Source organism: Pogoniulus pusillus, chromosome 9, assembly GCF_015220805.1.
Source record: "Pogoniulus pusillus isolate bPogPus1 chromosome 9, bPogPus1.pri, whole genome shotgun sequence".
NCBI lineage: Eukaryota > Metazoa > Chordata > Aves > Piciformes > Lybiidae > Pogoniulus > Pogoniulus pusillus.
In genome coordinates, this window is record NC_087272.1 from 7,896,082 (window position 1) to 7,923,408 (window position 27,327).

The window sequence follows — 27,327 nt, forward strand, 5'->3', positions numbered from 1 at the left end:
CTCTGCATAGGAGTGGTTTATGATATGATAAACAACAACAATGCAACACTGAATTACGTTCAGCCACATGCTTATGGTAGTACAAGATGAATTTGTCAGCCTGAATTGATGGAATATAGACCCTGCTGTCGTAGATTCCAAAGGGTTTTTTTGGTGTTCCTATTTAAAAGGATCAACAGTAGCAAACTGTAAGCCTCATGGTTACTTGAAAGGCAAATTAAAGGCAGTTTCTACCATCAGCTCTCTACTGAGGCTGGAAATAAAAAAAAAGTTAAAACAAACAAACAAAACCCCAAAACAAAGCCAAAACAGACAAAAGACAGTCCTGGCATTACAGTTTGGGAGGTCAAAGGAGAATCTGTAGTTTCACTAGTCTAATACACAAACATGATGTTAACTCTGTCACCACAGATCAAATTTCACTCTTTGCCCTGGAAGGAGACTCTTATTTGGAAGGAATAATTCTTTCAAGAAATGCTTGTGAGTCAGGCCCAAGAGAAGGAATTAAAAATAGAAAGATAAGACTGATGACAGTAAAGTCTCTAACAGAGCAGTGGGAGAGGCCAATCTGATTCATCAACAAAGCAATGATAACTGTAAACGGGAGATTAAAAGGCCACACTCATTCCCACACATTTCTCAGACCTCTTACTAACTCAGTCTGAACACCATGAAAGCTAAGTAAACATATAGCTAGTTTTCATCTTAGCTGAAGAAGCATAAGCAGCTACCCAAAGTGAAAATGCAGAATTAAAACTCTAGAATGCCCTGCACGTAAGAATGATGAGTACATCTCAGGTCACAAAACTAACAGACTCTCAAAGTAGCACTCTGAATAATAACATGACTGATGTAGCTGCTGAAGAGTTTGTAATCTGGGGGATTTCTGTTTCATTGCATTTTTGTCTGATGCAGTTCCAAAGGCCAGCCAAGAGCTGCTCCAATAAACATCTTCCTTTTCTGGCTAGAATACCAAGGGAAGAGGAGATACTGATATCCAGGTCATAAAAAAACAACATTGCATCACTGCATATATACCTATGCAGATTATGTCTACACAAAGGCACAGAAGGATGGTAACAAACTGAAATGTAGTAGTCTTGTTAGTTAGGCTAAGGATAGATTCAAGCTGATGACCTGAGCCTAAGAACTAGTTGGTACCTGCTCTAAATTTGTTGAGACTTCTGCTTTCTTCTACCACTAATAATTCCCAAGCTGGGCAACGCCTCTGTTTCTTGCCTACTTGAGCCTCTTCTGTTTAGTTTAACAAAAGTTCTTCCCTTCTTCTTACTGAATTGATTTTTACTTTAGTATTATGCTTTCTTTTCTTCTGTTTTATTTTTCTTCCACCCATCTTTACTCCATATCTAAAAATAACTGCTTAATATGGGGTGTCAAAGAGATCCTGTGTGAGGTTGAGTTAAATAAAGCCATCGACTCTTCCAGCAGCAGTCAAGTTTCATCATTGGAAATGACTGCTCCAAAGAGGGAGATAAATGTCGGTTTTGTTCCCCTTCTCATCAGTTAGAAAGCATAGTAGGAGAAAAGTGGCAAAGGCACTAATAATGCCTAACAAGTCTAGAAGTCCATCAGGGGGAAAGGAGCTAAGTTAATTGTTACCTGTTAAGCACGACTAATACTTTACAGTGCAATCACAAATATACCTTTTATTTTCCCTTTCTTTGTACTCAGGAAAACATCAGGACAACAAAGTGAAACAAGATGGCTCCAGGGAGCAAGGTTCCTAGGGTAAGGATAACTAGCCTTAGCCTTTGCTCAACAAAGTGGATCAAATGGGACAAATATCTAGTAGTGAAAAAAAACCACCAAACAAAAAAACAAACCCCAAAAAGCCAACCAATAAATTTAGATGCAAAGTGACAAAAAAAATCTCAAAGGACTATAACCTTATCTAAAGAAAAACAGGCTAGTTTAACAGCAATTGTTTGCATGTGACAGCAACATGGTCTGAAATCACTAAAAGAGTTTTAACTCCTTTGTTCTTTTGAGATGCCCATGTGGGTACCCTGTGGGCAACCATTCTGTGCTGGCAGGAAACTGTAGGCCCAGGTGGCTGGGGTAGATTTAGGATGTTTTGAAAGTGGCAGGAAAACAGAGATTAGGAGAGGCTGACTTTTTCAGCCCAGATAGTGGGAAAAATTTAGTTTGAACATTTTTCTGCCAGCAATAAAAGATATCAGCAGGGAAGAAGATTTTTTTTCCCCTCTCTCCTGCTAGATCTTTATGACATCCAGTTGCAGTCTAAACCACAGAATTACAATGGTACAGCTGTACAAAACATGGAGCTAGAAACATAGATGTTCAGAAAACCTAGCCTCCAGAAATCTTTCAAGAGCTCTACAAAACCTAACAACGGCTTGATCTTCCAGGATTTCTAGTCCAAAACTGGCCATGCAGCAAAGCAAATACACACTCTCTAACTGGGTCAATACTGCAAAAACTAAATACAGATCCTTAATGAGAAATTACCACAAAATGCAAGAATTTTCCTTGTCCCTCAAAAAGGAGATCAGAAGCTAATTTTGTGCCTGAGTGCCTATCCTACACAACTGAACTAAAATAACTAGGTATAGTACGCCTGCCTCTTTGTGGGCACAGTTGTTTCAAAATTGGTGATTAAAGCAGTAAGTACAGTTACAACAGGAGCTGCCAGTCGTTACCAGCTGTTAGCTACAGAGATTTCTAGGTAGTTCTATTTACATGGGGGGGGGGGGGAGGGGGGCAGGGAAATCAATACTGCTTAGCAATTCTTGAAAGCTCTTGCTTTCACACATATCCTTTCTCACAACTTTTCCTGTAAATGTTACTTTAAAATGTAAACATTTATTTAATAGCAGCTTTACAGTCTTCTGCCTAAAACATACTCACCTCAATACAACGCATAGGTAAAGACTGAATAGCATTGTAGCTGGCATCATAGAATCAACCAGGTTGGAAGAGAACTCCAAGATCATCCAGTCCAACCTAGCACCCAGCCCTAGCCAGTCAACCAGACCATGGCACTAAGTGCCTCATCCAGTCTTCTCTTGAACATCTCCAGGGACAGTGACTCCACCACCTCCCTGGGCAGCCCATTCCAATGCCAATCACTCTCTCTGTGAAGAACTTCCTCCTAACATCCACCTATACTTCCCCTGGAACAACTTGAGACTGTGTCCCCTTGTTCTGTTGCTGGTTGTCTGGGAGAAGATGGATATTCAAAACTTTAATACTAAAACCAGCTGTACTTGCAAAAACAAGTACTGCTGAAGCTGTTAGAGAAGCCAATTTATCTTCTGAGTGAAAAGTATCTAAGATCAAAAATACCTGTAGGAAAGACAGAATACTTCCTTCCCTTCCTAGCAGCAGGATACACAACAATCCTTTTTTCTGATGCCTCCTGGTCTTTGTCCATACAGCCCTCTTCTGAGGACCTGTATAAAGAAGAACACATCAAGCTGAAGTTAAACACATCACTTAAACTGCTGCTTTGGCTAAAGCCAAACCACTGCTTACAACAGGAAAACACTTGAGAAGGGAGTGCGAGAAACTGGGTAAAAATCTTTCTCTGATGTATTCTCCCAGTCTCTCTTAACAATAGATCAGATAACTCCAGAGTTGTGCATTGTTTCTCAACAACCACAGTTGATAGTCTATCAGAGACAGAGCTTCTCCACAAAGCTGTCTAATCCTTCTTTATGAGCATTTTTAATAAACTGTTAGCCACTTCTGGTGACAAATTGCATATTTTAAGGATGTACTTCTGGCAAAAGGTAGGATATTCTACTTTAGCTGCTTCTTTTTCCAAACAGCTTTCAGTCAACATAATTAACACCATCTTATTCTGATTCTGGTTTGTGTCCATTCTAATTCTGCATATCATATTTATTTAATACAAAACACCTCTGCTGTGTCCAACGTGTAACACACAGGTTAATTCTCTGATGGAGTAACTGGTTTTGTTCATTTCCTTCGCTAGAATCACCGATATGCTCTGTGTCTTTCTGGCTGCTGTTAGGCATTTGCAGTGATGTTTTATCTGTCAAAAAACTCACTGCTGAATATAGTTAAAACGTCTGTTTTCCAGGGCTTTACGTGTGCCCTTTTGTAGCAAATCTCTCTGCCATGGCATATCACAAAGTCTTTCTGATTGTCCACGCAGCCAAGCGAAACTTCGATCACAGTGGTAGCAGTACCTAGAGGCTAATGAACCTCACTGCTCCTCTCCATTTCCTTCTCATCTGAAATAATTCTAAATTCCCAATTAATTTCAGAGTTATACTGTCACCTTTATATTACCACATCTGGCTTTCCTGGATTAGAAGTAGGTTTTCAGGTGGCATTCTTCAAAACAGAATTCCCAGGTTTTTCCAGGTCCAAAATAATGGACCTGACAGGTTAACAATGCTAACCTGGGATTTTGAGGGGAAGGGGGCCTTTTCACATCCAAAAGGTGATACTTGTCTGAACCAAATTTATTTTTAGCTTCTTAGCAACAAAAAGATGCCAATCCTGTCTCTTTTGGTGCTTTTGATACTTTTGGCTGTCTATTGCAAAGTAATTTCCACATCTCCAGTGCACAGTCAGCTTCTGCCTTTTGTGGAAGCCTGCTTTCACTCATCTGCAGCACTTGCATCCAGTTTAGTTTAGGAGCAGATTTGCTGTCTCAATCTGTCAGCTTTAAAGTTCATGTTTAAGAAACAGGACTTAAAAAAAAAATAACTGATGTCACTGGCTGAAAGAGTAGAGAACTGAAGAGAGCTGCACACCTCCAATTCATCCAAGACTGACTACTCCAGAGTGCTTTCATATGAACACTAAAATGGCATTGTTCCTTCTCAAGGCATGAGCTTCTATAATGGAAACCTACTGCTATTTGTGTAGTAACTGATCCATAGTTGTAAGACACAGTACTGCCAGAAGAATAGTTTTAGAAAGTGTTGTGTTTGCTGTGTTTACAGAATTGGAACGTCAAACCCTCCACAGAGGCGGTGACCTTCTCCACTTCCACAGGATATGACACAACTTGGACTGACAGCAGCAGCTCTTAACAGTGACTCCCAGTCTGCGACACATCTTTATTTCCAATCCAGCTGAAAAGGTGCTTTCTCAAAAAAACATGATGAAACAAACTACAGAAAACTCCCATGATACAGCAGTTATTGTGTAAAACACACTTTTTTCCCAGAGGATACACATGGAGTATGCTTTCACCTCATTACTTTCTATATTCACAGTAAAACACTTTTGAAGAACAATCTATTTAAGTGCAGCTTAGAGACATCAAGTGGCAGTTTATTTAGTTCTGCAGAAATGTAAGATACTCAGCATCAGATGAGTTATTCTTCTTGTGTTCAGACTTGTTCAACCAGTTGTGTACGACATCAATGCTGAATGAGGTTTCTTGGAAAGTCTGAAGCTTCACAGTTTCTACCTTTTCCCACTGCAGCTCTATATAAAAGAGTAAACACAAAGCACCAGTGCTTTAAATCTTCAGGATAAGACACTGCTCATCTGGACATCTTGCAGAATGAAAACTTCATAAAGCCCTTTGTGTTTGGGATATCCACACTGTAATGAAAAGGCTTCCCTACTCAGATGGTCCTTACTCGGATAGTCCTGAATGTTTGCAGTCACTTAAATCTGTGGTGAAGGAACAGTGAGGAGACCAGTTGGCTTGATCTTGTTGATCCCTCCATCTAGGATGCAGACCCTTGGATACTTGTTTTTCACTAGATGAGCTGCAAACTGAAACAAACACATCATTAACACACTTTATATTACAATCCTCAAACCGAATTGAACTTTTGCTTAATTGTCATTACTTATCACCAAGAAAAACAAACACTGGACTCTAGAAGTCCTTTCTTTGCATCACCTAGTCCAACTCAGGAACCCAGGCCTGTCTGTTGAAACAGATGGGATGAATTTGGTGGTCACTCATTGAAGTGTCACACTGATAAAGAACTTGCTCATCTCTGCTTAGGCAGGATTCCACCTGATTCTAACATGATCATTTAACCTCAAAGTACTTGCTGGAATCTCTGAAAAAGAATAAAGTAACAGATATATATATATTTTTTGCATTAATCTAATTCCCAGAGGTTTTCCGTAGTTTCCCAAATTGATGGCACAGTCATCTGCTTTCCTGTGAAACTTGTACAGCATGACTTGATTTCACAAGTGTCTGATATGAATTTTGTGTCTAGCAGCTGTATTCTGCCCTGCACTCCCAATCTACCCACATGCAGGTTACACAGTACAAGCACACACACAACACAGGTCCTTCAAAGTCTCTATCCCCAGTTCATTCATTCTCCAAGCCAAGCACAGGAGTTGTCAGTTTCCATGTAGCAACTTCATGGAAAAGTTGCTCCACTGATAAAGAAACAATATTTTGTTCATCAAAATATAATAATGGTTGAAAAAATAGAAGAACACCAAACATTTAATATCAAAATATGAAATAAAACCACAAAGGAACTCAGTTTTGTATATCATGTGTACCAGGCTTTCAAATACCGATCGCAACACATTGAAAAGCAAGCTACCAAAATGGGTTCATCCAAAAGAAACAATCACAGTTTCACCTTACTTCTGATAGCTGTAAGAAAGCCTGCTCTGCCATCCCATTCTTTCAGACTGGTGTTTTATACTTGACTGAAAAACTAGTACAATTCATAAAATCACCAAGTGCTTCCAAATGGGCTGTGTAAAATGTCTGCAATTACCTTCTGACCTTTTAAAGTTATTTGTGGTACTATTCCAGAACCCACTGTAAACAACTCCAAATAACTAACTCTGTACAAACAACTAAATTACCAACTCAAGAACACCAGCAGGCAGCCAGTCTATCTAAATTTAGGTCATGGGATTTCTTTCTGTATTTACATTCCTTCTAATTACCTTCGATAGTGCAACAGATACTAAGGCAGAACAAGATGTTCTACTATTTGATCAAGTCATCATGAAGTCTTGGAATCATTTCTTAAATGAGTAAGAGTTCACAGTAGCAAAGATATAAACTTCTTCCATAGCCAGAACTTTTGCTTCAAGATGAAGACATTTTATATATGCAGGGAACTAGTTTCTGCCATATATATATTGAATATAACTACTGCATTCCTCCTTCTGTGTTTCAGGACAGATTTAACCAGAGAGTGAGCAGCTAGTTCATGACCTGTAACCACTGAGAACCTATTGAGAGAGAATAAGAGGTCACAGGACTTAATATTGAGTCATACCTGTTTCAGGCACTGGCCTGAAGAAGACCAAAAGTAAGTTCAATCATCTCTTTCCCCATCAGTCTAGGTGCATGACTCCAAAGGGTCAAATGCAAAAGTCCAAACAACCAGAACAGTTAAAGCCAGGCCACAGCAGTTTTCATGAGAAGAGTCACTGCCATGCTTTCCTATTGCTGAGGTCACATAATAAGCACAGAGATCTCCCTAGGAGACATCAACTACTTCTCATTACAATCACAGTCCATAAAGATGTGCTGTACAGCAAAACAGAGACAAAGATACTTCTCACTGTCAAAAAATAGCACTCAGCTGTGCATACCACTGGCTACAAAAATAGTATCTATGCCTCATGAAATACTCCTACCAGGCATCTCCACTTCAAATGCACATAACTGTCACCCCACAGTGCTCTCCATCTCTGACTAATGGACAGTGCCCTGTCCTGGACACGGATGCTGCTCACAGCTGGCAGAAATCAGACATGGCAACAAGTGTTCAGACTGCCAGGAAGCAGCCTGTTATTTGTTGAGTGCAATGTCCCATGTGTCAACAGAAAAGTTCCACCCTGCCTGTTGATAGTTTTGTACTTCTGCTATCAAACTATAAACTCAACTCCATGTTTTCAGGTGCCCTAGCTCTAATATAACGCCCATTCCATGGAATCTAGAAAGAAGATACACAAAGGTTTGAACATTAAGGCCTGTGTCCCACTGCATTATAGAACTGCTTTAGTAATCAAGGCAGGGCTGGAAATGAAATGTCTTCACTGCATATGACCAGAGGTTCCTTTATAACCTAATGGTGAGGAATCTCTTACTTCTTGCAGGCCCTCCTCAAAGTAAGCACTGCAGAATGTGTGGCTGTTAGCAAACAACAGGCAGAAAGTTCTCAAAGAAGCAACTGCACCTATCTAGAGGAGCTTCAGTGAGAGAGGCTGCAAACACAGCTCAAAATATTGCATCTACACATCTCACCAGGGAAAACCCAGTGAGCAAGGAATGCACCACTAATGATGCCTCACTACTGTGGGAATTAGCTCAAAGTCAGGGGCCCATAGGCATATACACTTTTGTAAGCTGAGAGCTGCCATCAAACTCCAAATACCAGCCTCTAAGAGCTTTGCACATACACCTGTCTCCACGCTAGAGAGACTCAAGTTCTAACTCATGAGGTAATAGGATCTGACCCAATTGAAGACACTTTAAGTTTTATCTTTTGCCTTCCCACACTGTGTCACTGAAAGTAGAAACACATCTAAACTAAAGAGTAAATTTAGAAGCAGTCCTCTTACTGTCATTGCAGTCTCTCTAATTAAAGCTTTGACTTTTTGCAGTTCTGTTCCTCTGTACATGCTTGTACCTTCACCTCCCAGACAGAGGAGCTCGTCTGTCACAGACAAGAAAGGGAACTTGTTTCACTACGTTTCTGAACACCAGCTGGCATCTTTCCCTGCCAAAATGCACTGTATGGAGCAGGTAACTTCAAAACACATGAAAGTGTTATTTCTGGCATGTGTGCTGATGGAGTGGCATGAAAAGAAGGACTAACTGAAATAGCTATGTAGACTTCCTCCACAATGTGACCTTCACTTACATTAAAAATCACTAACTTAAATCCAAGAAATTAAGAAAGATTTAAAAAGTTTCCAAAGGAATTGAAAAAAAAAAATGCCACCAGTGATCCAGGAAAAAAAAGTGTATTATAAAAAGCCTGAGGCACTCCTCTAAATTAGTGCCACAGACTTTCTAGAGCAGAAACTGCCACCTCAGACTCCACACATGGGCTCTATTTCCTTTATAAATACTATTACAAAGGCTCAACCAGATGTTCGTAGCAGGTACCTGAATACACAATTTTTGCTCCACTAAATAACCTCCATTGACAGAAATATTCTTAATACAGAAGATAACACAGTGAGGAGATAAGCAAATGGGTTACATCAGCCTTAGCACCTACATGTTAAAGAGATTTATTGAAGCATATAAAGGACGAGCACAATTTAATTTCCATTACACAGGTTGGTTGTAAAGAGAAATGAATCTGTCATTTGCAAGTTGATGATACTTCCTCAAATATATCAAATGCTTCTACTGACATTACTTCTGAGATGTATCTGTTTCCCCACACCACTAATGGATCACAATCCTCTCTAACCCTTGCTTGAGGTAAATGGAGTTAGGCTTATCTCAAGCAGAGGATTAAAAGAACGCTATGAGACTTAAAGCTTTTTCCTTGCTGCCTCAGGTGGCCTTTCCTCAAAATATACTTCTCAAGAAAGTTGCATCTAGCATTTAAATTGAACTTCCTCTTGCTACTGTCACAGCAAATATTAAATATATGAAAGGAGGAATGCGTGAGCAACTTCATTAATGACTACTCTGTGATGGCTCTGGTGAAGACTTTGGAAACACTGTAGCTCTATTAAGTACCACATCACTCAATTCTACGTAAAACACCCTTCCCGGTGAGTATAACTGAGCCAAAGCACTGTCATTTGCATTTGAAAGCAGTCAGTTAAGTCTCTATAATGCAGATAACAAATCAGGCTTTCAAAGACAGGCAAGAGCACAGCAAATTCACACCAAAATTTGGGCAAATATTAAACATTTTAGCCTATATTGGTGTTGCTCTCAATAGAAACAGCATAAGAGGACTGTTCCTTTAAATACAATAAAGAACCTTAATAATCTGCAGACTGAAGCATTTACTCCAAATGTTTCTCCTACCCTGTTCCAAGCAGTAAAATCACAGCTTTCAAGTATGTTGAATGAATTACACCAGGCCCATCACATTTTCAGACTGTCTACAGCAGAGTCTAATAACACAACACAGCTTGAGTGGCATGGTTCCCAGCACCCTTGGGGCAACCCATCAGGGCTGCTGTGTACACATCATTCACTTTCACAGACATTCTTGTGACAGGTTGTAATTAAAGGGCAAAGTGGGAGGGAAGGAGGGAGTAACATACTTTACCAGAATGCCAAAAAAGACTGCTATGACAAATGTTACCAGGGCATAAATGCTAATATCATACACTAAAAGAGGAAGAAGAAAGAGATGCTTTAGGAGCTGAAAGAAAATAATAACCAAATTTCGTAATACTCATCCATTGCCACAAGATTATTGTCAGTTCTTCATTTGCCAACACATGCTACATAGAACTCTCAGGGGCTGCAGTTTGTTTAGATGCATGATTTCAGTCAAGACTTCCAAGTACACTGAAAGCACACCACAGTCAAGGTGAGCAGTTCAGAGTTTCTTAAACACCACTTTTCATACAGCACAGAGCAGACCCAGCACACAAGATTATTTTTAGTGAGCTACTTTTTATATTAAAGTGTTCCCAGATAAAAGAAATGGCACATACCAAGGGAATGATAGGCACCTAAAGCCTTTTATATTAACAAAACTCTCCCTAGTTAATGGTTACAGTATTAGTATAAACTAAATGGAAGTATAAAACACAAAGCAAATCTTTGAGCAAAGAGATAACATGTTAAAAAAGAAAAAGAGAGAGAGAGAAGAAAAGATCAAGGAAAAATTCTTCACAAGCAGATGTGGCCAAAATGGAGCATTTCCATTCCATCAGTGCAAAAGATAGGCAGTAACTTCAAGGACTTACATGAAAAGATTCGAAAGCAAGCCTACAGAAATGGGTACTTAGTAGCTGGTTTCAGAATCAATCTTACTGAGAATGAAGGTTAAGAGCAAACACTCCAATTTCTTCAAGCAACAGCTTTTAACCACCTGCATTTTTAATTTTCCAATTACAAATTATCATAGAATCATAGAATCAACCAGGTTGGTATTTAAAAAAGTAAACACCCAGCTGAGAAAGCACACTTGAAAATGAAAAAAAATCAATGGCAGAGATTAAGCTGTTGTAACATAGCTAATTTATACTGACCAAAGTATGCAACACTTGGCTTGAATGTAAAAATATAACCCAACAAAATCACACATGCTTCTGAAAGATTCTATCCCTCTCCAAGTGTAAAGAGCCTCCTAGATGTTGAAAGAAAATGTTCAAAGAAATATGTTAGTGAAAAACCTTTGTCTCTGATTTGCAACACTTTTCACTACTGCTGCCCAAACAGCATTTTATAAACGGTAAGGAAGCCTCTGGCAGATCCATCCAGAAACTACCAGCTCTTAAATAGTACTTGAGGGCATGCCTACACTGTCTGTTTTGTCCTGTTTCTTCTTAAACTCCAGGACAAAAGCCCTTGGATCTCCCACACAACAGACAAATTCCCTCCTGCAGCAGTCTGTCAGTCAGTCCTCCTCAAAAGCTCATTCAGACACAGTGGTTCAGTGGTTTTGGCTGGCAATATCATTACACAAGTCTCCTGGACCTAAACCACAAAACCAGCACATTATCATCTCTATTTCAGTTATTATTGCAGATTCTCCAGGCTAGAATAGCAGGAAATATAAAAGAGCCCCAGAAAGTGATAATTGTGTGTTATAATGCAGTAGTCTTCAGTGACACAGATACAGCCTAATCCATGCAAGCCTATGAAAGGACAAGGATGCTCTTTCAGAGAGACAGACAAAGAATATAACCACAGTGACATGCCTGAAGGAAACTGTGGTACCCAACAGCACCACTCCACCATTCAGATTCACCATATCCCACCTTTACTCTCCTTACACATGTCCCAGATGCCTGAGTTTAGATCCAGCTTGCCAGCACTTTTCAGAAAGCAGACATATTTTTGTTAGGCAAAGCTGACAACCACACAATCCCTCATCTCAGAAAGATCCAAACCTCTGTGTGCTGAGGTACACCAATAGGACAATGTCTGCATCAACCAACCAAAATTTCTCATTCCTGCAACTGCTTGTCTCAAAAAGTGAAGATCTGAACCTATCTGGAGTTTCAGAAACAATGTGTGCTGAGGTACACCAATAGGACAATGTCTGCATCAACCAACCAAAATTTCTCATTCCTGCAACTGCTTGTCTCAAAAAGTGAAGATCTGAACCTATCTGGAGTTTCAGAAACAACCTTCCTTCATTGACCCTTACTTCATAAGAGAAAAAGGAACACAAAAATTTCATTCCTGAGCCTGCACCTTTCATTTCCCCTTTTCCTCTTTCGTATCTAGATGGAAAAAGGAAATTTCTGCTGTACCCAAGGCATTCAAAGCACACTGTCCAAACCCACTGATGAGGGTAGAAATACAACAGTGTAACACAATTCCTTGCTGACAGCCTGAGTGTTTTTGTTAGACCATGCAAAGAGCAATGTACCTGCAATAGCTATTCAGTGAAGGAAAACATGAATGTAAGGCACAATAATAAAAAGTACTATGTAAAATAATACAGACTTTGCAGAATAAAATAGTGAAGATTTTACTATGCCTTGGGTAGACATAGAACTAGCAGGATTGTTCCTGATTAACTAAGCCTTTCAATCTCTTTCAAATACAAGCTTAATATCTTCCTCTTTCAAGGTTGCAAAGAGGCACCTGATGATTCCAGTAGGCTCTGAGTCCAAATGCAGAAAGGAAGGTAATGCCTTAACAAAAGACACATGGAAAAAGCCATTCTGGGAATCAGAAGGAGCCTCTCAATTACTGCAGTAAGAAAATACCTTCAGCTTTCATTCCACATGTTCAATCCATTTGGCACAAAGAATGTTTATGAGAAAATGTAGAATCTGAAAGATGAATAGTGGAAACATCTCATGAATTTTATTACCCAATTTCTATTTACTTTGATTGTGGACATTTTGGTAAGTCCTAACTAAAGGCATCTCCTTTAAGAAGTATGAACATACCCACTCTTTACTATTCTATGCTACACCTAATCTTCAGATCACCCTATGAAGTTTCATGGGTATCCAATTGTGATTTTAAGAGAGGATTATAACAAGAAACCAGCTTCAGCATGTGGGGACTTGCTTCTCTGGCAAGGCCTTTTGAAAAAGCCTGAGGAAGATGACAACAAAATTACATGAATTCAGTGGTAACTGGACACTTTTATCTATGTATCTCAGCCTTCATATATGAAGAAATGTATTTTTGACAATGCACTGAGAGAAGAATCCTACCTTCAGACAGAAAGTTTTTTTTTCAGGCTAGGCATATGTCATGCAAAAAAAAAACCCCTGAACTTGACCCTCTTGTTCTTGCCTTGAAAAGGTCATAAAAATCATGGAAAACTGAGTGCATTTTCTTTGAGATAATGAATATACTTTATCTGTTAGGTATTGTCATGCAGTAAGGATGACTATTTTGCTTTAGTAACCTGTAGAAGTTGTCTAGACAACATATTTATAGCAGCATAACTTACCATGATTAAAAAAAACAAACAACCAAAACAGTGTAACTATCAGAAGCTACAAATTCCAACTTATTTCCCTGCTATAGGACATCTCTTAAGTTTTGACTTACAGCTTATCTTTTTTTTACCAAGGCAAGAAATAAGTGAACTGTTGTGCTAGTTTGAGCCTAGTTGGGATGTTCTGGTGAGAAGAGTTAGCTTATTGGCTGCAAAAAGGAAACAATGGTGATGTCTACTTCACTCATAGGCTTGCTGAGATGTATCAAAACAAGAACACAAACATAGATAACAGGGTTGCTCTCCGGCTTTGGCTGCCTCCCTTTTCTCCCTAACCTGCTGTCTGTGTAATCCACCTGCTTCCTAACACTCCTGGCCCATTCTCCAAACTCACTTTGAACATAAGGCAAAGTCTGGGATAAGTTAGGGGGTGGAAAGGAGGTGGAAGGATGGTTGGGAGCCTGTCCTGGGGACTCCGGTTTCTGGGAAGGCTGTTGTGTTTCTGTATTACCTTTTTAACTTGCATATTTCTCTACATAGCTGTATGTATTGTAAACACCTGCTTGTAAATTGAGCTAAGCTGTAAATATAGCTTCATTCTTTAATTTCCAGCCACTCAGTCTAGTATGGGTGATTTTCTTAAGCGTGGGGGGTTAATACCCAAACCATCACAACTGCTATCAAACAGACTAAAAATGTCCTGTATAGTTCATTCTGTTACAGCATTTATCTGACAATACACTACATATACTAAACCACTGAGGAAACATATATATATTAAGCAACCATGTCACACAGATAGAAGCATGCTACTGTCAAAACGGAGTTGCTAGAGCATGGCTTAGTATCAGGTAGGGCATTTTTCCACTTCCAATTTTGGACTGCTTTGTGGTTATACAGGCAGGAAGTTGGACATGGAAACAAATAATGGCTTAGCACTTCAGAAACAAGGAGGGAAAACGAAGAAATAACAATGTCACTCTGACAAAAAACAAAGACAGAAACCAAGCCCCCTCCTACATGTGCATAACTAACAAGGGCACACAGTCTCAAGTTGTGCCAGGGGAGGCATAGGCTGGATGTTAGGAGGAAGTTCTTCACAGAGAGAGTGATTGGCATTGGAATGTGCTGCCCAGGGAGGTGGTGGAGTCACCATCCCTGGAGGTGTTCAAGAGAAGACTGGATGAGACACTTAGTGCCATGGTCTAGTTGACTGACTAGGGCTGGGTGCTAGGTTGGACTGGCTGATCTTGGAGGTCTCTTCCAACCTGGTTGATTCTATGATTCTATTTGTTGTATCTCAGACTTTGAAAGTGAGCAAACCCAGGACTTAATTTGCCACACACCAAACAAAAGAAGCTGCTTATTTAACTATTATATTCCCAACTCTAATAATACCTTCCCCATACCAGAATTTATAAGGTATTTTGTGTCAGTGGATGTGGGAAAGTGGAATTTAATTAACTTAAGAGATGCTGCCACTTCACATTTTAAAAGATGAAAATCAAAATAGTATCTAATCTATTAACTCTAGCAGAATGCCTTTTTGTAGATGTTTCCATCTGTCTTAAGAGCCAAACAAGTATCTGCTCTATTAGCAAGTGCCTATAATCTCCTAGGAGAAGAAAGGCTGACACAGAAGGCACATTCTACAGAGAAGTGCAAGCCAAGCACCACCAGACAATGCCCAGTGCAAGCTCCTCTTCACAATACGATTCTGCTGCTAAAGGCACTTTCAGTAAGGCTCTTGTACATGAGCCAATCTATTTATCTAACTTTCAGAGAATAAATTAAATGGCTTAACGAGGTTTCAATTCTGTCCTAAGGAAGTGTTCAGCTAGAGTCAGAGCTGTACTGGAGCCTGCAGCACTGCTACTTTCGTTTGCCTCCTGCTGGAACAGCACTGTGATGAAGATTTCAGTTTTCCCTCTTGTTTATCAAGTTCTAGGCAGCATTTTCTTTCCAGTTGAAATGTTTTATCACCTGGCACCAAATCAAATAGAGAAGATAAACAGAAATGTGAAAAGGTGAAAAAACCTTTTTCTACACATCTGTTTAGTACATTCAGGCTTTGTTTTGCTTTGTTTTATTTAAATGATGTTAAGTAGGCTACTAATATGAAACATTATAGAAAGACTCAATCTTACAGTTACAAATAGCCCCACGAATAACCAGTGTTTTTATTCATACTTAACCTCAACTCTCTCAATCCTACATGAATTTAAACCAAAAATCTAATATTGCCAATCTCTGCATTTTTAATGGGAGTGAAACGGTGAACATTCTGAAAAATCCCTCCTCTATGATGCAGGGTACAATTTGTGGCTCAGTCCTCTTCCAGATTGAAATATAGAATCATAGAATCAACCAGGTTGGAAGAGACCTCCAAGATCATCCAGTCCAACCTATCACCCAGCCCTATCCAAACAACTAGACCATGGCATATGTAGGTGTTCAAGAAAAGCCTGGATGAGGCACTTAGTGCCATAGTCTAGTTGACTGGCTAGGGCTGGGTGCTAGGTTAGACTGGATGATCTTGGAGGTCTCTTCCAACCTGGTTGATTCTATGATTCTATGCAACTGTTTAGAACAAAAAATACAGCTTAAACTTACAACGTGCCTTTTGACAAAATTGTTTGCCTTTCCACACATTCACTTCTGCAGTTTTTCATGTGATTGGATTACCTAGTAAAATGTAAAAAGTAATAGCTATTGTTCTTGTCAAGCCTCAAGCTACACAGGTTTTAGATTAAGTTCATGAATGGCATTGGCACAGGTTGCCCAGAGAAGCTGTGGAGGCTTCAACCCTGGAAATGTTCAAAATCAGGTTGAATAGGACCTTGAGCAACCTGGTCTAGTACATGTCTCTGCCCATCTGGAACTAGATGATCTTTAAAGGATCCTTCCAGACCAAACCATTCTGTGATATTATGAATAGTGGCAAACAGTTCTCTATTAATGCATATCTGCATGTTTAATCCATGCAGATTAAAACTGAAATTTACCTTATAAATAATCCACAAAAGAAAGGTTTTCTAGCTTCTATCAACCCAGTTTCAGGCTGGTTTTAAATGTACTCACAGGCATATGATAGAGTGGCAAGTCCCTAGTGATATTTAAGATTTAGTATTTAATTAATTTGTGGTCAAACTGGTCAAGCCAGCATTTTGTTCCCATTTAAAACTCTACACTCTTTAGTTAGACTTTCAAGAACTCTCTAAAAGCAAATCAAGAGGCAAATCAGCTTTTCTCTTTTATGGGAAGTTATAATATTGACAATTCCAGGTAAACTGGGCAAACACTGCCCCAGCTGTAGAAAGACTGTGTTTGAGGATAAAGCAAGACCCTCTCATGGGACTGAAGTACTTGCACTTACTAAACACTACAAGTTTTCTTTAACCGCATTGCAAAGGAAACATTCCATTTTCATTTAACAAAGCATTTGAAAGCCAAAACAACACTCCTTACTGAATATCAAAGCACTTTTTTGTTCTGTTCCTATTCCTCAGGACCTTAGGGAATGGTTTGTCTCCTACTGAGATAAATTAGGGTGTACAATGATTTAAAATGTAATTGTTGAAAGAAGCTGCATAACTCACCATCAAAGGTGTAAAAACACCACTTAAAGCTCCATTTAGCTTAAGAGCATTTTTTTTGGTTTTGCATTTTTTTCCCCTGAGGAGGGAATTTATGCATTCAGCACTTACTGAGCTATTTTGATTATTCAAATTGATGGATTTCATGTTGAAATGTTTATCATGGGTTTACCCAAACCTCACAATCCTAAATACTCACTAACCAAAACTATTTGTGATATGCAGTACAGTTTCTCTTATGCCACCATTGTTACTAGTTGATTTTCTAAATGATGAAATACAGGTTACTAGAAAGGGATCTCTCATGCTGCTTACAACACCGTATATGTATGAAAACTCCAACATTTGCCACACAAATGCTTCTGCTGTCCATCACATGAAGACATTTAATGATCCACAATTCTATCATGTCAGGATTGCACAGTTCATGCCATTTGAGTAAAGAGACTTAAGAAACTGGTGAGCTAAAAGCACACCACCTAAGATCATATCTTTTAAACAAACCCAGAACAGAATAAAATGACAATAACCTTCCTGCACCTGAGAGGAAGAACAGCGAAAGAAATACTTCTACTTGTTACTCTGCTAGTTCACAATAACACCAAACATTTTGTTATAAAAAGCAACAGGCAAGGCTGATAATTCTCCCTGTTTAATGACACCGACAAGAGAAGTGTTGTATGGAAGTTACCAGTCTCCATTGGAATGATTCTCCTCTTCACTAGTACAACTACATGAGCTAAATGATTCTAAAAAACTTGATCAATATATTATACTTTATATTAGCAAGCATATGAAGTATGTATTATTTCATCTGGACATCTTAACACATCTGTCCCCACCCTACTTACCTTGTGTGTGCATCCCAACACCACACAAAGCAAACCCAAGTCAGTTTTGAAAACTAGATCTTACTGATTCACATCAGAAGTGCTGATTATCACTTCTACAACATGACAAAGGTAAGATTTAAGCTGAAAAAGGCATGTTAAATTATTCCATTTCAAAATCTCAACTGCTGATCACTTGAAGAGAAATGTGGTTTTGTCTACAAGTAGAAATAAACAAGATCAAAAATATGCCCCTCAAATCCTGGTCATACCCAGAAGTTATTAATCTGAATTATCCAGATTCTGGCTTTTATTTACTACTGTCTGTACTCACACAACTGAGATATTTTAAAGTATAAACATCTACGCATATATACTATGTATAGTGCATGTAAACAGCAATATACTTACAGCAGCTGTGTTCTTCACTGCATTTCCAACAATCACCACAACTCTTCCCTTAAAGCTCTGGAGTGTGGCAGTTGCTGGGCACTGGATGAGATCCCTTTCTGCAGTAAATGCTGACGTGAATGGGATATTGATGCTGCCAGATATGTGGCCACGGTTAAAGCTTAGGAAGACCAGTTAAGGGCTTTTGAAAAGCAGAGGAGTTTCTAGTACATGCACAGCTGTAAGATGAACCTGCTCTTTATCCTGGCTGTCATAATAGTATGGAAGCCCAACACTATTGCTTAATTTGACAAACCTCATTTAGACACATGGAGAGAACAACTTCCGATACTACTTGGCAAAAAAGGACAGAATGAAGAGTTGATTCGTAAAGGACACAACGCTACAGAAAGTGATCTGCTAAATGAAACAATTCATGCCAAAGACAGAGTATCCACAGTACAAACATTGTTGGATTTTACTTGAAATCACCTCTGGCCTGGTAACAGGACTTAAATAGCAATAAGCAGCTGAAACTGTCAGGGAGTTTTATGCAAAAGGAATCAAGCACTTCGAATGATAATCAAAACTAAGTATGGATTGCTGGAAAATTTCCTTAGACTTCCTGCTGATCCCTGCAAGCCTCCTACAATTCTGATTAAAACATAAATTCTCATGCACATGCACTCAGATTCCCAGACAATGAGTATCACATATGTTATCTGCAGTCCCCCTAACAGCAGATGCATATCATATATTGAAATATAAACAATAGATGAGCGGCAGCGACTCTGAGATACGGTTAGTTGTGTCTCACTTTCAAAGCACAGTGGCTCAATAAGATTTTACAAGCAAATACTGAATGTGAAAATCTCCTAAATACAAATTAAATTGAGGCACTACTGTCTAGCTTTTCATAAGTTTCAAAAAAGCACCATGACCTTGACAAACCTCTGAATCACATTCCTAGAGTGTACACCCATGCCTGGAACACTTGTCTTCCTCAACAATAAACAAGAAGCGTTTTGAAGAGATGGAAAACAGAAAAGCTCTGTAAACATACACACAATGCCAAATATGCAGATTAGTCACTCTTTATTGCTGTATTTGCAGAGAGCTAGTTTAAATTAATTCTCAGAATCCTGGCCTTAAATGGAGATTGGATTTAATTGACTTAGGTTACCATTAGCATTCATTTCTCATGATTTAACTAAGTTTCAGCTTTATGATCATCACTGTTACATAGAGGCAAAACCACAGCTGTGGGAAGAAAACAACATCTGAAAGAATAAAAGATGATCACATACCATTCATTAATGCTGCCAGTTTGTTTCTGTTTTGAAGACAAAACTTATTACACTGCTCCTTCACTAACTTGTGCCAACCTCCTTTCCCTAGCCCTATTTATAACCACATTATTCTCATTGCTACTAACCAGGGTAAAAGTTCTGAAACCATCATCCCTTCAACAGAAAATAACTTTGGACAGATTTAGTTTCTCACACTTAGACCACTGAGTATGCTTAACTGCTCAGAGAAACCTGACCTAATCTTGTAGAAAGGAAACATTTGGTATCAACATTATTACCAAAACTAGATAGATCCAAACTGGTTTTGCTATCATTCACACTCTCTCTAATCTTAAGTAAGCATTCCAGTACCCAGACAATTAACAAAAAGGCCAAGACTTTGTGCTGCAGATTGAGAGACTGCAAGTATGCAGCTATAACTTTCATAACAGTGATGGAAGGCTGCCAGGATTTCTGCTAACATGCTTAATGAAATGAGCCTTACATGAACTGCTGGCCAGACACACTGCTTTCACTATATTACCTTTTCGTTAGAAAGTCTGCTGTTACAAAACTCTCTACTGGGAAAAAGTGCTAGTAGATCTTGGCCTTGGAAAATGAGTTACAGAACAATGCCTTAGCTTTCAAGTGCATCCTAGTATGAAATACAAAGCATGTTTTATACTTGTTGAAAGTCCTCTCATCTCATCAAAGACAAAGCAAGAGTGAAGTTTAAGCATGACAGGCATAGACAATGAGTAAGATGACCAACAAAACATAAGAAATTATCCCATGTTTTAAGCACCTCACAGTGGTATGTCACATTTTGGCTGGTGAAGGGCTTGGAACACAAACCCTATGGAGCAGAGGTTGAGGGAGCTGGGGTTGTTTAGCACAAGGAGGCTCAGGGGTGACCACATTGCTGTCTACAACTACCTGAAGGGAGGCTGTAGCCAGGTGGGGATTGGTCTCTTCTCCCAGACAACCAGCAACAGAACAAGGGGACACAGTCTCAAGTTGTGCCGGGACAAGTATAGGCTGGATGTAAGGAGGAAGTTCACAGTATCACAGTATCACAGTATCACCAAGGTTGGAAGAGACCTCACAGATCATCAAGTCCAACCCTTTACCACAGTGCTCAAGGCTAGACCATGGCACCAAGTGCCACATCCAACCTTGCCTTGAACTGCCCCAGGGATGACGACTCCACCACCTCCCCAGGCAGCCCATTCCAGTGCCCAATGACTCTCTCAGGGAAGAATTTTCTCCTCACCTCGAGCCGAAATTTCCCCTGGCGCAGCCTGAGGCTGTGTCCTCTTGTTCTGGAGCTGGCCACCTGAGAGAAGAGAGCAACCTCCTCCTGGCCACAACCACCCCTCAGGTAGTTGTAGACAGTAATAAGGTCACCCCTGAGCCTCCTCTTCTCCAGGCTAAACAACCCCAGCTCCCTCAGCCTCTCCTCGTAGGGCTTGTGCTCGAGGCCTCTCCCCAGCCTCGTCGCCCTTCTCTGGACACGCTCAAGCATCTCAGTGTCCTTCCTAAACTGGGGGGCCCAGAACTGAACGCAGTACTCGAGGTGTGGTCTGACCAGTGCAGAGTACAGGGGCAGAATGACCTCCCTGCTCCTGCTGACCACACCATTCCTGATGCAGGCCAGGATGCCACTGGCTCTCTTGGCCACCTGGTTCTTCACAGAGAGAGTGATTGGCATTGGAATGGGCTGCCCAGGGAGGTGGTAGAGTCACCGTCCCTGAAGGTGCTCAAGAAAAGACTCAATGAGGCACTTGGTGCCATGGTCTAGTTGATTGGATAGGTCTGGGTGCTAGGTTGGCCTGTATGATCTTGGAGGTCTCTTCCAACCTGGTTGATTCTGTGATTCTATGATCTGGAGGTGTTTAAGAGGAGGCTGGATGAGGCACTTAGTGCCATGGTTTAGTTACTTAGGAGGGATAGGTGATAGTCTGGACTCAATGATCTCTGAGGTTAATTAACCAACCTGGTTAATTCTGTGATTTTGTGAATGTTGACAGGGATGTGTGTTCCTGAGAAGCACATCATCAAGGACTCCCCCTTCTAAAACTCAAGACAAACCCAGCCTTGTAACTGTAATGCCTCAAAAACCAATTAAAAAATACTCCACAGTGTATCTGAACAAAAATAAATGAGTAATGTGTAGCCAGGGTACCATCCCTAATAAAAACATAGATCCAAGGTACTTTAAGACTTCCTTGATTCTAAGAAAGGACTAGAGGATGTAAGCTGGGGCAGTCATATGGCTGTTTTACATGACAGGAGGAAGAAAGCTTTTCCAGCGAGGGATTGTCAAAGCAGGCTAGCTATCAACTTTTCTTTATTTCCCTTCTACTTAACTAAAAAGCCTCAGAGTCTTCCAAAACACTGGTCATATTGAATGGAGGAGGTCTGTTGACTCATTAAAAAAAGCAGCATTGGTAGAAAGCTCACTAGACCTACAGCTTAAAATGGGAAGACAGAAATATATTTGTCCTCTCCTCTGCAAACCAGACCTCTCCATGACAAAAAAACCTGCTTCCAGTCCTCCCATTGTACCTCTACCACATCCCTTTCCATTATTTACCTTTATAACATCTTACTGCCTGCACACAATGAGGAAGTAATTGAAATAACAATGATTTGGCTAGGCTGGCACTCAGATTGAAGGATACTCTTCGCTGTTGCGAATGTCCACCACCAGCAGCTTTGGCTTGCTAGGCTTTGTTTTCTTTACAGGTGTCTTGGAATGGCTAGGTCCTGTCAGCTCACACAAATCAATCAGATCTTCTGCTGAAATTCGTGGTGACACCTCTGCCTTCAGGTCATCCAACTTGATGGAATCCCTAGACTTGAAAAGAAGAAATTAATGTTAGAAGTGATAGAATTAGAGACATGGTGTTCTTTGAAACTTCTACTTCTTTGGTATGCTCAAAATGTAACAACTCAGTCAGACAGAAACAGATCTTTTCTTTGTAGCTCTGAAATAGCTTGACTTAAACTATCCATACAGAAAAGCTCCAGAGTAGTGCCAAAAGACTACCTGCTGATTACAGCTCCATTTTCTGTTGAAGTTGTTAAGAAAATTAAATTGAGAATCTGTGCAAGTTAGTTTGTGATTTGCTAGTGAATCATTCATTGTGGCTGCAGCATTCACAAACCTCACTCAATGTTTCACAGTATTAGAAATGAAGTAAATTGGCTAGAGAGCAATCTCGAAAGAAGCAGCTGAGAGGTTTCCTGCTTGTAGAGAAAAAGAAGATCTGGCACAAACTGCAGGGATGCCTCTAAGACACAAAGCCATCCAAACACCAAGTACTAACCCAGCCCAAAGACTAGGCACAAAAGAGGACAGCATAAAGGTAAGAGATAGTCCTGAATTATAAACACAGAAAATTTGTTCTTTGGTTTTGGGGAACAGGGGAATTGGAGGATGGGACAGATGACAACAAAACATCAACCAACTGAAGTAACCAGTTTGATAATAATGGAATTGCCTTCATAAGAAAGCTGTCATTGTGAATTCCCTTAGGAATTTTCCTAAGTGCTGGAAGTTCTTCACTTTGGTCTTTAAAGTTCATGCATATCTAACTTAAGCAAACCCCTCAAACAATTAACCTTGCTCACTTTGCATACCAGCTAATTAAGAAATCCTGTATTTTCATGAATTACCACCACAAAGAAATCTCTGAACTGCAGCAGAAAAAGTAAAACATTGTCACTGTAAGACAGGTGTGAAAATTGTGAGAGTTGTGAAGTTGGTTCCCAACCTTCCTTCAGAGGCTATTCTATGGTGCTGAATATATAAGTGCCGGTACAACTACACTTTTACCCAGAACAGTTATCTTGACTCACTCAAAATAAAGCATGAAGGAAACCTCCAGCTAGTTCAGTAGGTCAGACTCATCATGGCCCAGGCTTCTCCCTTTGGGATAGGTTTGTAAAACCTGTCTGAAGACCTGGAAGCTAAATGACTGCTAAAGATACCTTTTCTGACATGAGATTTTTTTACTTCAACCTCTCAGCTACCCTCCAGGACTACATCTGTACTAGAAGATCCTCATACCACTTAAATTAAATGTTGGAAGTGTTAATTTAACAAAACCCAAACCTTATATGCTCTATATAATTAAATATACATTAGTATGCTTCATGCTGTTAAGCAGTTAATCCAGACATCCTTGGCTAAATCAGTTCTTTCTTTTACCAGCTGTTTTACCATACCAATTTATTCCCTTCAAATTGCAAAATGAAATCTAGGAATGCACTTACAAGATCATCTTTCCTAATCATACTTAAAATTTTGATTGAATCATAGAATCAACTAGGATGGAAGAGACCTCCAAGATCAGCCAGTCCAACCTAGCACCCAGCCCTAGCCAGTCAGCTAGACCATGGCACTAAGTGCCTCATCCAGGCTTTTCTTGAACACCTGCAGGGATGGTGCCTCCACCACCTCCCTGGGCAGCCCATTCCAATGCCAATGAGAAATCACTCTGTGAAGAACTTCCTCCTAACATCCAGCCTATGCTTTCCCCAGCACAACTTGAGACTGTGTCCCCTTGTTCTCTTGCTGGTTGTCTGGGAGAAGAGGCCACCCCCACCTGGCTACAACATCCCTTCAGGTAGTTGTAGACAGCAATGAGGTCCCCCCTGAGCCTCCTCTTCTTCAGGCTAAACACCCCCAGCATCTACTGTGTCCAGTAACAACTATATTTTGTCAGATGCTTCCTGACAGGAATTCTCCAAAGAACAGTCAGCCATGACAAGTTAAGTAGGGCTGACTCCAAGTTGGTGTTATGAAAGGGACTAGTTGAAATCTGAGTTTGGGCTGAAATGCCATGAGGCCGATTCAAACGTTATCAAATAATGCATTAATATATACAAAGATAATTCCCCCCCAAACTTATTTACAACTCTCCACACAAGTTCTTGGATGTGGTCAGCAGAACTATTTCACAGACTGTCTCTATACAATGGGATTTCAAAAGGTTTTAGAAATGTCTTTGCTTGCTAGAGAGTCTGGCGGCTTCATTCGCCGCTGGTGAGGCTAACCAAATTCCTTTAGCAACCCGAATAAAGAATTCAGAACACTCACTAGTCCTCGGTCTTAATGTCTGTGGCCCAAAACATAGGCAGGAAAATATCCAATGCAAGCCCTGTGGTGAATTCCATGTGGGCTGCGATGTGGAGTTGGCTGCTGGCTGAGGTGGCAGGCGAGCGGCAGGCGAGCAAGGACCAAACGAGCAGGCAAGCTCCTTATGCACCTGTGCACCCCCTTTTACAGGACAGTGGCCGAGGCTAGTGGTCTCTTTGGCCACACAATCACCTCTGGCAATCACCCAAACAGACCCAAAAAAGGCAGAACCCACAGGCTGTTCTCCAAAAATGGGGGGCGCACAGGCCTTGCATGCGACAGGGGCGTGGGCCTCATGAAACCCCTCTCAGGCGACCGGATCAAACCAGACTGGGCTGCCTGCGTTTCTCTGCCCGGTTTTCCCACCTCTGGCTGCAATGCAGACAGGCAGGTAAATAAGACAGGACATGCTTAAGCCCATTTTATGTCCTTTGGGACTATTCACCACAGGCTAGTAGTCTCTTTGGCCACACAATCACCTCTGGCAATCACCCAAACAGACCCAAAAAAGGCAGAACCCACAGGCTGTTCTCCTCCAAAAATGGGGGTGCACAGGCCTTGCATGCGACAGGGGCGTGGGCCTCATGAAACCCCTCTCAGGTGACCGGATCAAACCAGACTGGGCTGCCTGCGTTTCTCTGCCCGGTTTTCCCGCCTCTGGCTGCAATGCAGACAGGCAGGTAAATAAGAGAGGACATGCTTAAGCCTCTTTTTATGTCCTTTGGGACTATTCACCACAGGCTAATGGCCTCTTTGGCCACACAATCAATCACCTCTGGCAATCACCCAAACAGACCCAAAAAAGGCAGAGCCCACAGGCTGTTCTCCTCCAAAAATGGGGGCACACAGGCCTTGCACATGACAGGGGCATGTTCCCCGTGAAACCCCTCTCAGGCAACCGGATCAAACCAGACTGGGCTGCCTGGGTTTCTCTGCCCTGTTGTCCCGCCTCTGGCGGCAATGCAGACAGGCAGGTAAACATGTCTGGACAAGACAGGACATGCTCAAGCCCATTTCGTGACCCTTGGGATGCTCCACCACAGTTGGCAATCCTTCCACACAGTTCTCCTCACATGAACCCTCCATATCAGGATCCTGCTATGGATACCTGTAGGCTGGCACTGGATTTGAATTCAGAGAGGTCCTGAGGATGTCACAGCCCCTGAACATCCAAATCTTCCACATTCTTCTCAACCTTTAATTATGATAGATTGGATTGGATGATCTTGGAGGTCTCTTCCAACCTGGCTGATTCTATGATTCTATCTTTCCAACTTCTTTCCACAACAGCGTTCCAGCTGTTGTCTACTGTGATGGTTTGGGTGTTCCTTGCCCCCCCCACACTTTGGAAATTACCCAGACTAGACTCAGCCAGCTCTGGAAATTGAACGAAGCTTATATTTACAGCTTAGCTCAATATACAAGCAGATATTTACAGTATATACAGTTATAGACAGAAATAGACAAGGGAAAAGGTAATACAGAAACACAACTCCCCTCCCAGAAACCTGAGTCCCCAGGAGGGGCTCCCAACCACCCTTTCACCTTCCCCTCCCCCCCACCCCTTACCCCAGTCCCAAGGAAGAATGGAGGTTCTGCCAAGGGGTTAGGAAGCAAAGTGGATTAATCAGAGAGACGGCAGAGAGGCTTGAGAGAGAAAATGCAGCTTGGAGCTCCCCAGCAGAAGTGCCCTATCTATGTTTGGATTCTTGTTCTGGTATCTCTCAGTAAGCCTATGAGGGAAGTAGACATCACCATTGTTTTCCTTTCTGCAGCCCATAATCTAGTTCTCACCAAAACATTCTAGCCTGCTTCAAATTAGCACACCTACTAACTTGGTGATTCTTCTCTTTGCCTTAGCCTGGGTGACTACAATAAAAGGAGCTGCACTAGATGCAGGCTGTCATTTCAGATAGGAGGCTTAACATTTGTCTAAACTGCTACCCTTAATTCATAGATTAGGCTTTACTGTGTCATTGGAGGCATTGTTTTACAGCTGTGAAGAACAGTAAGTGAAGGAAGGTAGAGTGTCCACTTTAAAATAAGGTCTTTGAGTAAGGATAGCTGCTCTCAGAAAAAGTTTGTAGCACTAATGGTCTCTTAGAATCACAGAGTCACAGAATCAACCAGGTTGCAAGAGACCTCCAAGATCACCCAGTCCAACCTAGCACCCAGTCCTATCCAGATTGTGACCAGGTGGTAGTATCCAAGTGAGGTTTTGGTTCCAGCTAAATTAAGTTACAGGTAGTCACATCTCAGGACAGCTGCTTACAACAGCTTCTTAAAGTTATCATCTGCATTTTTTGGGGGTTTATTTTAAACAATGAAGGGAGCATAAGGATTACCCCACAGAGAATTTCATGCTATCATACATACTGAATATCTACTGGGGGTACAAACAGGACAACTGAGTCAGGATAACCCTTTGGAAATTTAAGTACAAATAGCATATCCTGGATAAGACACTTGTTTCTTCCCTTCAATTATTCTGACGTGGTCTGTTTACACTTTTTGAGGCAGACATGGTACATAATTTCTCAAAAC

The 27,327-nt window shown here is 40.7% G+C and overlaps 1 protein-coding gene across 2 annotated transcripts in view; it reads right to left on the reverse strand.

Moving 5' to 3' along the window:
- Positions 1-5,047: 5,047 nt before the first annotated feature.
- The window catches only part of TBCK (TBC1 domain containing kinase), a 105,161-nt gene continuing 82,881 nt past the window's right edge, over positions 5,048-27,327 (reverse strand). For both annotated transcript variants that reach the window (XM_064148440.1, XM_064148438.1), the window contains 3 exons: positions 22,322-22,497; positions 18,370-18,529; positions 5,048-5,748 (listed from right to left, as the gene is read on the reverse strand). In XM_064148440.1, the coding sequence (XP_064004510.1) occupies positions 5,638-5,748; positions 18,370-18,529; positions 22,322-22,497 (447 nt within the window). In that variant the 3' untranslated portion in view covers positions 5,048-5,637. The remainder of the gene's footprint in view (positions 5,749-18,369; positions 18,530-22,321; positions 22,498-27,327) is intronic.